The following is a 13,232-nucleotide window of genomic DNA, read 5'->3' as shown; positions in this document are numbered from 1 at the left end:
CATTGGAGGAACTGGCCAGTGCTGGCCAGGGATGACCCCAGTGGTTGTCCTGGACCCCCTTCTGCTTTTCCCAACAGCTGGATGACCTGTCTGGGTCCATGACCCCGAACCTCAGCCAGACTGCAGCCTCTCAGAGTACAGCCAACACCTGGGCTCCATGCTGGCTGCAAGCCCTCAACACTGCCAAGGTCTCCAGAGGAAACTGCTGATATCAGTCGCTACTGACTGTGTCCCGGCCAGCTGGAGAAATCAAGAGGCAAGTTTAATAAGTCTTTTTCTTATTATTTCTTATTTTTCTTTTTTTGTTGAGGTAACATTGGTTTGTAGCATTATATGGATTTCAGGTATACATCATTATAATTCAACTTCTGTATACACCACATCATGTTCACCACCGAAAGTCTACTTTCCATTCATCACTATACAAATGGGTGGATTTAAAAATCATTATGCTCCATGAAGGAATGCAGACACGAAAGAACACGTGTATAGTTCCATGCATACAAAGTTGTTAAAGATGCAAACACATTTGTAATGACAGTGGTTGCCTGGGGCTGAGGGTTGAGGGAGTGATGGACTGCAAAGAGCCCAAAGAATGCTGTGAGATCATGGAAATGCCCTGTGTCTTGACTGTAGCAGTAGTTTCATTAGTGTCTACATCTGTCAAAGTGCATTTAATTGTATACTTTAAAGTGGCGCAGTCTATTGTGCCAAAATTATACCTCAATGGCATTCATATAATAATTTATTGCATTTCTCCATCCTAGACTGAGTGTTTAGTAAATGAAATCCAATAAAACACAATAGAGATTAACATTCACAATCATTAAATGCTTAAGAACACATATAATGAAGACTCCTCAAAACTATCACTGAGAGAAATTAAAGACGACTACATAAATAGAAAAATATATATCAAATTCATAGATTAGAAGATTCAATGTTGTTAGAATGACAAATCAACATTGTTCTGATTAACGTTGTATCAGGCATTTTGGGGGGAAATTTGCAAGCTAATTCTCAAATGTTTATGGAAATCAAAGTACCTGGAATAGCCAAGACGACCTTGAAGAAGAAGGAAGTTGGAGAACACACTCTACTAGATTTCAAAACTCACTTGAAAGCTACGGTAATTAAGACACTATAGTATTGGTAGAAGTAGACACAGCACAAATATATCATGTGAAAGAGTAGAGAGTAAGAAATTGACCCCCACAGTTATGCAATTATTTGGCTTTTTAAAATAAAGTCACCAATACACTTCAGTGGGGGTAATGAAAGACTTTTTTGCTAAAAGATGTGAGAATGAATGACTATTTATTTAGAACTAAATTAATATTCACAACCACCTTCCACCACACATTGAGTTAATTGGAAACGTGAAAGTTAAAATTATAAAGCTTTTGAAAGTAAAATGGAAATATTCTCACAAACAAGGCAAAGGCAGAGAAGTCTTAGACGTAACACCAAGGCACTCACCATGGATGAAAATTGGAAGGCCAAACGGAACTTGTTTCTAATGCCCACTCCTCTCCTCACTAGATTGTGGCCTTGGAATATGTTTTAATCTTTCTGAGCTTTTTTTCTCATAAAGAAAAGGATAAAACCTGACTAATAATATAGTTCTTAGGGTTAAATATAATCACTTGAACAATAATGGACACTAAGAAAATATTTGACTTGGAGTCCTCCTTTACCCACTTTAAATTTGGAGACATAAAAAAATTGGCAGAGAACAGATAAGATATTCTAAAATAAATATTTTCCCACTGCTTCTAGAAAGAAGTCGTGTATATAGTAAAAGGAATGAGAGAGGAACAAGAGCCTCTTGAACAGCCATCCCCACACCCTGAAGCAGGGCTAGTTTCCATGTAAGACCAGAGATGGAAATCTTGACCAGACCCAGCCCCCGCAGTCTTCCCTGTCTGGAATGAAATGAGGAAGTCCACTAGCTTTAGAACAACCCGGACTCCCAGGTGTTCCTCAGGAAGACACTCAATCAGTTGTTCAACTCCAAAGATATTGAACAATTTTTGACACCAGGAGAGGTCAGGGAGAAGCTGAACCAGCTGACCAGGACTCTCACCTGAGTCAAAGCCGGGATAGTCATACATACCATTTCCCAGATCTCTCTAACAGCACGTGGATGCTCCAATGAAGTGGGTGGCAGACCTGTGAGTATCAGTCAGGAGACATCTATATCAATTTACAGGAATCAAATTTCAAAAATATGCCTGTACCCTAACCAAGAAAAGTTCTTGTTCAAAGCAATGTGGTGAAGGAGACATAGGTGTAAATCTTTGTAATCTTTGATTACATAATGATTTCTTAGATATGACAGGTAAAGCAAAAACAACCGATGAATAAATAGATAAATTGGACCTCATCAAAATCTTCTGTGCTTCAAAGGATGCTAACAAAAAAAATGAAAAGACAACCCTGAGAATCAAAGAAAACAGTTGCAAGACAGATATCTGACATATCTAGTATCCAGAAAATAGAAATAACTCTTACAACTCAACCATAAAAAGACAAATAATCCAGTTAATCAATGGAAAAAGGATTTGTATGGACATTTCTCCATAGAAGATGTACAAATGTCCAATAAGCACATGAAAAGATGTTTAACATGATTAGTCATTAAGAAAATAGAAATCAAACCCACAATGAGATACCACTTCACACCCACTAGTATGGCTGTAATAAAAAGATGGGCGATAACAAGTGTGGAGGAGGATGTGGAGAAATTGGAATCCTCATGCGTTGCTAGTGGGAATGTAAAAAGGAGCAAATGCTTTGGCAAACTGTAGGTCAGTTCCTCCAAGTTACATATAGTGTTGACGTAGATATAGCAATTCCACTCCTAGGTATATCTCAAGAGAATTGAAGACACATGGTCACAAACAAACTTGTATGTGAATATTCATAGCAGTAAAAGTAGAAACTACCCAAATGTCCATCAACTGATAAATGCACAAAATGTAGTCTAGTCATAAAATGAAATCTTGTTCAAGGATAGAAAGAATAAAGTACTGATACATGCCAAAATATCTGTTAACTTTGGGAAGTTTTTGGTAGAAATGAGGTATAGGCAGGAAGCACCTACTTGGAAAGACCTGACGCAGAGTGAATTGGAAAATGTGGGAGGGGGCTTTGGGGTGGAGGGGACTCTACCTGACAGCCTGCTCCAGCGCTTACAACAAGGGGACCTGGGGCCAGTTACAAACCCTGTCTGTGCCTTGGTTTCTTCGTCAGCAAACCAGGGAAAGGTAATGCTTTCCTCGCAAGTCGATAGTGACGATTAGAAGTAATAATATATATGAAATAATCGTTCCCCAAACTGTGAGGAATGTTGATGATATCAGTAGGTCCTCAATCTGACTGCACATCTGAGTAACTTTAACAAATAGATTCCAGCCCCCCGCTCAGCCCACTGAATCAGAATCACCACAAATGAAGACTCTGACCTTGTATTTGTACTAACTCTCCCAGGTGATTTTTTTTTTAAGAATTTAAATAGGTTTAATTCTCCAAACCCAATAGAATTACTTGCAAGGTTGTTGAAGAGTTTTGTACATTTGACCATGGAGTGATCTATGAAAGTCAAATGTTTCAATCCAGAACTCTGAGACACAGGAGTTCTAATAAAGTAGTGAGCAAAACTGTAAAATGTTGATACAAAAGGCTCAAAACATAAGAAGCATTGGTTGGCTAGAGTTTTGGCTGAGAGGAAAGTTGGCTTTTTCTAGGAACGACATGAATTCCTTCCACATCAGGCATCAGCAGCCACAGCATTGAAGGCACTGACAACAGAGCTGGCACTTGAGATGGCAGACGTCTTCGTCATAGAGTCCTTGGTGACTTCATGGCATAGTTGCCCCTTTGGTTGTCTGCAGCTAGCAGATTGACCAAAGTGGTAGGTGCACCTTGGTGACCAGGAGGAGGAGTTCCTGGAATGCAGATGCAACCCCCCTTTGGGAATTCCCACAGCTATTTCAAAGGAATTTGAACTAATTGAACAAATTGAACAAATTCAATTTGAATTTGAACAATTTCTTAAGAAATTGGTGGGAGCAGAACCATGAACATTCTATTTTGTAGTGTTGTTATAAGTCTTCAGTCAAATCCATTCTCCTTGGTTTTTCAGAGATATTATTGCCCCTTGTTGTGAGCCTATGATGCTGATAGAGTTAATGTTCCAGGCAATTTTTACATTTTAAAAAGACATTTTTATGGGATGTTTTGATCCAATGGGATGAATTCCTTTTTTTGGGGGGGAGGAAGATTTGCCCTGAGCTAACATCTACTGCCAATTTTCCTCTTTTTTTTTCTAATTTTTTTTTTTTTTTTTGCTTGAGGAAGATTCACCCTGAGCTAACATCCGTGCCAATCTTCCTCTGTTTTGTATCTGGGTCGCCACCACAGCATGGCCGCTGCCAAGTGGTGTAGGTCTGCGCCCAGGAACAGAACCGAGGCTGCCGAAGTGGAGAATGCTGAACTTAACCACTAGGTCACAGGGCCAGCCCTGTGGGATGAATTCTTAATGGTAGAAATTTAGATGCTGCAAGGGTATGCCTTAGCAGAAGACCATTTCCCTGTTCCTCTCATATTTCTCATAACTGGTGTTCCATTTCTGCTTGCCGTTTATTTTCTGTTTTCATTTTTTGTAAGTTAATATTTATTGAGGTAATATTGGTTTATAACATTATGTAAGTTTTAGGTGTACATCATTATGTTTCGACTTCTGTATAGACTACATCGTGTTCACCACCAAAAGTCTAGTTGTCATCTGTCACCGAACATATGCGCCCCTTTACGCCTTTGCCCTCTCTCTTCCCCCATACCCCTCTGGGAAACACCAATTTGTTCTCTGGGTCTGTGTCGGTTTGTTGTTTTTATTATCTTCCACATATGAGTGAAATCATATGGCATTTGACTTTCTCTATCTGACTTATTTCACTTAGCATAATAAATCTCAAGTTCCATCCATGTTGTTGCAAATGGCAAGATTTCATCTTTTTTGATGGCTGAGTAGTACACCATGGTGTGTGTGTGTGTGTGTGTATATATATGTGTACATATATATATCTCACATCTTCTTTATCCATTCATCCATTAATGGTCACTTAGGTTGTTTCCAAGTCTTGGCTATTGTGAATAATGCTTCCATGAACATAGGGGTGCATAAATCTTTTGGAATTAGTGATTTTGTGTTCTTTGGATAAATACACAGAAATAGAATAGCTGGATTATAGGGTAGTTCTATTTTTAATTTTTTTGAGGAATCTCCATGCTGTTTTCTATGGTGGCTGCAGCAATTACATTCCCACCGGCAATATATGAGGGTTCACTTTTCTCTACAACCTCTCCAACACATATTTCTTGGCTTTTTAGTGATAGGCATTTGAAGACGCATGAGGTGATATCTCATTATGGTTTTGATTTGCATTTCCCTAATAATTAGTGATGTTGAACATCTTTTCATGTGCCTTTTGGCCATGTGAACATCTTCTTTGAAAAACTGTCTATTCAGATCCTTGCCCATTTTTTAATCCAGTTGTTTCCATTTGTTTGTTTTGTTGTGGAGTTGTATGAATTCTTTATATATTTTGGATTTTAACCCCTTATCGGATATATGATTTGCAAATATCTTCTCCCAATTGGTAATTGTCTTTTCGTCTTGTGGATGGTTTCCCTTTCCGTGCTTAACTTCCCAACACATTTTATTTGTTGGGAAACTATTTTGTCTTCATGTTTTTAGATGCACACAAGATTGAACAGGGAGAGTTATGCTTAGATATTTTTTGGAAAGACACAGGTGGGTAGATCAGCACAAGCGTAGAGAGCTATTGAGAGTGGCTGCTGAGGGGTGGTCCCCATCAGCGGTGACCTTCAGAAGAGACCGGGCAGCCTTGTTTGTCAGCGTGGCCTAGGCAACTGGAAGGCAGGGGTTCCTAGGATTCCATGACACCCCGCACCTTCCAATTCTGTTATGGCAACTCCAGACCGTTAACTGGCACACTGGGTGCTCTCTCCATCACTCCTGTCTGAGTCTGAGCTACAGGCAGTGCCTGTCGCTCTGATCTCTGGCATCTTGACCCTTGTTTGGACAGTTACGGACTCTCAAGTGTTGTGGGGTGTAAATCAACTTGTTCCCAACCATAAGGTAAGAATTCTTGTTTGATGTAGTCCCATTTGTTTACTTTTTTCTTCTGCTTCCCTTGCCTGAGGAGACATGATATTCAAAAAGATACTGCTAAGACCAAGGTCAAAGAGCATACTCCCTATGTTTTCTATGGCTTCAGGTCTTCCTTTCAAGTCTTTAACGCATTTTGAGTTAATTTTTCTGTGTGATGTAAGGTAACGGTCTACTTTCATTCTTTTGCATGTGGCAATCCAGTTTTCTCAATACCATTTATTGAAGAGACTTTCTTTTCTCTGTTGTAAGTCCTTGGATCCTTTGTCAGAAATTAGCTGTCCCTAGATGTGAGCGTCTATTTCTGGGCTCTCAGTTCTCTTCCATTGATCTGTGTGTCTGTTTCTCTGCCAGTATCAGGATGTTTTGATTATTATAGCTTTGTAGTGTATTTTGAAATCAGGGAGTATGATACCTCCCGCTTTGTTCTTTTGTCTCAAGTATTGCTTTGGATCCAAGCGATTCTTATAATGATCAACTTGGGGGTGGAAACATTGAGCTGTATAACTTTTACCCAAAACACAAAAGTAGGACAGAGCCGAACAACAAGGATATTTTCAATCCAGTCTCTAAAGCAGAGGAGAAACTGTTGGAGGACTGTAGAATGGAAGGGGACCTGGCCCATCTGACCCCATTTTGACTTCACTCATTTTACAGCAGAGACACAAGCCCTTGGGGGCATATGACTGAGGCACCTGACAGTTCACCTTGAAAACAGTTAGAGCCCTACTTTCAAATTCTAGCTTGCTTTGAATGGAAGTTAAATTTCCTTTTTTTGCTCATTGATGCGACCAGTCTTCTCCAAGGTTCTCACCTTACAAAATAAATCCTATTATTACTCATTCAAACTTCAACAGTGGGGTTTAAGTAAGAAAATCTTATAAACATTCTACCCAGCTAAGGAAAAAACAGAGAGTTAGCAAGTCCGTACAAGTTCAGGACAGTACGGCCCAGTAGATCGCAGGCATTTGAGACATAAAGAAAAGCATGTCAGGCCCAACAGACACCAAAAAATAGATTTCTTGAAAGCTTTGGATGGATCTCACACACCAATATCGTTACACAGTGTTGTTGGAGGATGGCGTGGGGTGGGGAGAAGATGGGCTTCAAAAGCGGTTGATGCAGTCCTCTGTCCTTGACCTGGACATAAATGCTCAGTGGTACGTGGTCACACCCCTCTCACCCTCAGTTCAGGCAAGTCCAGCAGCTAAACTGAAGAGACCAGTGCCAGAGGGGGTCTCCCAAGTCTCAGGCTCACAAGACGCAGGTGGCAACAGATGACCAGAAAGTGAGGAGGACCTTCAGGGCATCACTTTCCCTTCCCTGCCTGTCCCTCTCTCCTCAATCCCAGCTTCTCTGTCATTGAACCCCACTGCACACGTACACTGTGAATCATCAACCATCCCTGACCCGTGACCTTGAACTTCCATGTCCTGTTAGAGGACTACAACCACAGCTCAATAGCATGATGACAATTCAAAGAGATGTGTCAAGCAATGTTCCATAGAAACTGCTCTTGATCCCTGTTCTGTTCAACATGTGAGTGAAATGAATGAAGACATAAAAAATAGCATCAGGTTTACAAGTCTTCCCAAAAGAAATGGCCACTACCCGTATTCAGGATACACACATAAACTATTGTAATCATTTTCATAGCTTGGAAAGAGCTCTTGTGGGACAAGAATGATATCCATGAACGAGAAGTATGAGAGAGGGTGTTTACTGACATTAAAAAAACAACAAAAAAGCAACCCACTCATAGAGAAGGATTTTAGGAGGTAAGGTTGTCACTCAGACTTCAGTTTAATGATAAGCCAACATGGTGCCCCAGTGAGGGGTAAGAAGTCGACATAAGACAGGGATGCAGCAAGTAGCCTGCTGAGAGAGTCAGGACAGAAAATAATTTTTAAATTAACTCTTCATTCACTTAGTATCGTACTCTGGTTTTTGTCCTTTTTAATGGATGTAGAAAACACTGGAGAAGACCCAGAGAAGAACATCATGAGAATCTAAAAGTTTGACATCTTTCACGTGTGGAAAAGCCTTAAGATCTCTTTTAATTTAAAGAGAACATGGGGTGACTTCATGCCAGTGCTTAAGAAAATAAAATTTGTCAGGAAACTGTTCTGTCTTGATGTTTTTAGAAGCACACAAGATTGAACAGGGAGAATTGTGCTTAGATATTTTTGGTAGATCAGCACAAGGGTAGACAGCTATTGAGAGTGGCTGCTGAGGGGTGGTCCCCATCGGTGGTGACCTTCAGAAGAGACCAGGCAGTCTTGTTTGTCAGCGTGGCCTAGGCAACTGGAAGGCAGGGGCTCCTAGGATTCCATGACACCCCACACCTTCCAATTCTGCTATGGCAACTCCAGACCGTTAACTGGCGCGCTGGGTGCTCTCTCCATCACTCCTGTCTGAGTCTGAGCTACAGGCAGTGCCTGTGGCTCTGAGCTCTGGCATCTTGACCCTTGTTTGGACAGTTACGGACTCTCAAGTGTTGTGGGGTGTCGATCAAGTTGTTCCCAACGGTAGGGTAGGAATTCCTGGATCAGGCCTGATGAAACCTGTTTGATGTCACTTGTTTTTTTGTATTGGTTTTTGTTTGATTTCACTTGTTTTTAACCTTATGTGTTTGGATTTCTCTACCAGTCCCTGGCTCTACCTCTTCTGCCACACGTCACCATGGCAGTATGTCTTAGCTCTGTGTCTGATCCGAGGGCAGAAATGACGGTCCATGAAATCAACCAAGAACTGCGTTCCCAGCTGGCAAAAAGCGAGCAGGACTTCCAAGACCTCATGGAGAAATTCCTTGTATCCCAAGCTACTACCTACTCTCTGGCCAAGGAGCTGCAGAAATATAGTAAGTCCTACAGGGCCATGGTCACCAAAGGGATGAATGATCACTGCCTTCCCTCTAAAATACTGAACACTCTCCAGACTTTATCTTCTATTCCCTTTGTCCAAATAAATTTCATTCTGACCACAATCCAGGAAAAGTAGAAGTGGGTATTTTACCCTCAGTTTGCTGGGGATGGAGACACTGAGGCACAAAGAGTTTAGTAACATTTTCAGGTTTGCAGTGTGGTGTAGGGTGGAATTAGAATAAAGTTCCAGATATGGATTGCTGGTGCAGCCACACAACTGCCTGCTTCTCTCGGGAAAGGGCTAGACTGTTTCTCTCAGCATCCTTTCTGTCCTGTATCAGATCCTGCATCACTGTTGGCCTAAATGTCTGGAACTAATGAACCCATCAGTTCAGACTTCTCTGAGGTCCCGGTGGCAAAGCACTGTGCTACTTACACTGCAGAAACTGGTGATAGTCCACACTGGGGAAAACAGGTGATAGGACCTGCTTTAAAGGAGCTTAAAGATGAGGCTGCTCCTCCCTGAAACTGTGGTATCTGTGAGTGACACCATCAAGACAGGGAACAGCCTGGTGAGAGGGAAGCCCTGCTTCCAGGGCACAGGCTCTTCTTCCTGAGTCCAAGGAAACCATTGGACACCTGTGGTGAGGTTGAGGCTGTTTCTGTGGAAATCAGAATTTGCATACCGCCCCCTCTGTCTCTCTCAGCTGGTGAACCCTCAGGGATGCTGGATAGCCAGCAGGTCCCGGTGACCTGGAGAATCTAGGCTGCGAGACATGTGCCCAAAGTGAGAATGAGGGTAGGTGGAGGAGACCCCTAGCCCCAGGAAAAACTCAAGCCAGTGTGTGAGGCAGGCCCGTCCCTCCCCCAGTCAGTCTCAAAATTGGAAGCTCGATTGCCTGTTCAGTAAGACTGGGCTGTGGTGATGAAAGGCATCGTGAGAACCTGGGCACCTGCACAATGGAGTGTTTAGAAGGAGTCTGGACAACTCTGAGCCTGAATTTGTGTCATATCCTACAATTGCTTTTCAATAAGCCATTGTGGAGGTGGTGATTAAAAATCACTGATACAGAGAAAAACTGAAGCCTGCCATTTAAAAATGTGAAGAGATGAGCTTTCAGGAAAGGACAAACTAAGTTTTATTTACATCTTTCCTTATAATCATAGCATAGCTGTAGGAAACAAATTTTGAAGATGATGAAGAAGAAAGATCTCATTTAAGCCAGGGTGTCAAGGTAACATGGTGCAGTGGTGAAGAGCACGGACTCGGGGCCGGTCTTCCCGGGCTCCAATCCAAGCTGTGTATCTTTCTGAGCCTCAGATTCATCCTCGGTTAACACGGTGCTATCATAGTACCTACTTCTTTGACTGGTTGCAATGAATCACGTGAGTGATTTCTGTAACACTCCTAAAACAGTTGCTGTCACAGAGTAAACAGTACTTATTAGTTCTTCCTTCTACTACTTTCAGTTTAACACAAACTTGATTAGTATCTGTGCATATTTCCTTCAGGAATTTATGGTCTAATGTATTATATTTTACAGAATTGCACCCAGGTAAATTTTTTTATCTTTGAGGTACTTGTGCTTGAAATTCTGAGCTCAAGGGAACCAACAGTCAGTATAGTCCCCGGGGCTTTCCCAAGCATACAGGAAATCGCTACTCTGTGCGCCTGCTCAGTGTTTCCCTTAAGAGCCTGCAAGGCTTGGTAAAGTGGCCCAGGACTCAGGGTCAGTCTCAGGGGATGTGAATACTGACCTTGCCAAATACCAGTTAATCTGTCTAGTTACTTTCTGTGCCTTGGAGCTTCTCTTTCCTCAGCTCTAAAATGGGGAGTAACCAAATGCCGCGTAGTAGTTGGGAGGCTGAGGAATAAGATGTGGAAATCCCAGCGTACAGCCTGGTGCTGGGGTTATGTCTGTCCCGGGATGGACCCTGCGTCCTCCCTTGAAGGCGGTGACCACAGCAGCATGGCCAGCTTTCCACTGAGCAGGCCTCTCTGTCTTTTCTCAGAGTGTGGAGAGTACCAAGACCTCGTTGAATCTGTGCTGGGGGAGAAGCTGCATCTTGAGGAGGGGAAGCTGGCAGAGCAGTGGGCGCTAGCTGAGAAGCTCCGGTAAGGGGAGTGTGTGTGGGGAGGCTGGGGGGAAGGGGTAGGACTCTCTGAAGTGGGGCAAGGAGCAACTTTGGGCCAGCAGAAGGCAGAAATGTACATGGCAGGCACAGGTGCAGAAATATTTATAAAACAATTAGAGAAAAATAGTTGGAAAATTATGGACCCCAATTATTTAGAGGCTCATTCACTCTTTTTTCAAAAACATAAATTATTGAACTGAAACTCACATGACGTAAATTTGAACAAATTGGAGTGAACAATTCAGTGGCGTTTAGTCCATTCAGTGTTGTGCCATCGTCACCTCATTTACCTTTAACATACTCACCTCCTGATGCACTACAGTTTGTCATTTTTCCTTTCAAAAGAATGCTGTCTCCTGGACCCTGTCTTTCTCGTGTTCTTTCCAGCGAACACCAGCTGTCCTGTCCACATTTCTGTGTCTGGCTTGGTGTCCACTCACTGCATAATGCACTGTGTGTATTTCCACATAGAAACGGGCACGGCTGAAGTGAAGAACTGAAGAGACGTGTTTTTACAGCAGGTTTAGGAAGACAGCTGGCTTTGTTGATGAAGAAAACAATGACTAGGATCTCCAGGAATCTACAGGAGAACTCTCTGATCCAGAGGAAGCTTATATTTTACCTTCTTCTTTCTCTTTGCCGCAGACAAGTCACCACACATGTGCCAGAATTCTCTGAGGACTCCTTGGAGGAAATTCCCACAGAAATCTTCTTGAAAACCTTTAGAATCTATCACTCATCCCTTTTGACTCTGAAATGTTCTCTTCTGTCCCACCTTAGGGAATACAATATCCGAATTCGAGATCAGGAGCAACAACTGACCCATTTACGGCACCAGGTACAGGAAGGGAGAGAAGTGTCGGTCCTACTCCATCAGCACCTCAGTGACCTCCTCACACATGACGACCCTGATGACGACCAGGGGCCAGGCTTCGGAGAGCAACTGGCTGAGGGATGCGGGTTGGCCAAGCGCCTTGCCAGTGTGCTCAGCTCAGGTAAGGTGGCCACAGGCCCTGAGTGCGCTGAACTGCTCTCCAAGGTGCCTGGCTCACAAGAGACTCCACAGCTCCCCTTGTAATGTTTTGACAAGCCGTCCTGGTTTCCACACCACACTTGGGGCCATGATAGGGCCAGGACTGGCTGGGTGGGAGCAGAGAGGAGATATTTACAGGGTGGAGGTCATGCTGCTCCAAGTGTCTGTTCCCTTCCTGATAGAGTGTGAGCTTTAGAGCAAGAGGCAGTGTTCGAGCACAGAAAAGAGGACATGACAGAGCGCTTGTTAGAGTGAAAAGAGACCTGGACAAAGCATGGGCTTTCCCAGGCTCTAGTCTGAGTGTTGACTTTACTAACAGTGGGCGGGAGATTGGTTGTTACTTCTTCCATATCGACCTCCTTACCTGTACAATGGATCCAATAATCCGTTTGTGGTAGCTGTAGTCATCAAGCCTATGCCTTGGCATTCGCCATGCTCAAAATGTCCTGCGTTTCGGCCTAGCCTGAAAGATGAGTTTGGATGCCAAGGCTGGTAGATCCCCTCCGTCACTCTACTCTGAGTGTAGGAATCCTCTGAACACTGGAAGACTAGTGTGTCTGGTGAGAAAAGGCTGCATAGTGCAGTAATTCTGTGAGAATGCAGTTCAGCTTGTTCCCCAGAATATGTGAGGGAAAGATATCTGGGACTGTTGACACAGACCAGAGATACGGTGTTGTGATGAGGGTCTACCCGATCAGGGAGGTATTCCCAGTGGCTCAGGGGAGCGAATCACGAGGTTTCACAAGACCCCACCTGAGGTCTCCTGGAATACTGCTCTTACGGTATCCTGTTGTCACACTGAGGATAGTGATGTCCCTGTTTCAGGATTGAACGTTGGACGATAATGTTCCAAGGGGGACCTGCTTAATGTGACTGACCCTTTCTGAATTTCTTTGTAGAAAACCATCCTGATCTTGGGGACGAGGAAGACCATCACCGCATGTCTCCCAGGTAAGTCTCAAGAATTGTGGGACTTCATGTTAAGAGGACATCTGGGGATCTC

General features: G+C 43.0%; 1 protein-coding gene across 1 annotated transcript in view; it reads left to right on the top strand.

Annotated features, from left to right (window-relative positions):
* The first annotated feature begins 8,826 nt into the window (after positions 1–8,826).
* LOC147917884 (putative NBPF family member NBPF5) overlaps positions 8,827–13,232 on the top strand; it is an 8,326-nt gene continuing 3,920 nt past the window's right edge. The window contains exons 1-4 of the mRNA XM_087417351.1: positions 8,827–9,056; positions 11,074–11,176; positions 11,977–12,191; positions 13,129–13,180. Of these exons, the coding sequence (XP_087273477.1) occupies positions 8,879–9,056; positions 11,074–11,176; positions 11,977–12,191; positions 13,129–13,180 (548 nt within the window). The 5' untranslated portion in view covers positions 8,827–8,878. The remainder of the gene's footprint in view (positions 9,057–11,073; positions 11,177–11,976; positions 12,192–13,128; positions 13,181–13,232) is intronic.

Source organism: Ceratotherium simum, chromosome 2 (assembly GCF_057802395.1).
Source record: "Ceratotherium simum simum isolate JZ-2026a chromosome 2, ASM5780239v1, whole genome shotgun sequence".
Lineage (NCBI taxonomy): Eukaryota > Metazoa > Chordata > Mammalia > Perissodactyla > Rhinocerotidae > Ceratotherium > Ceratotherium simum.
This window is presented reverse-complemented; position numbering and strand designations above follow the sequence as displayed.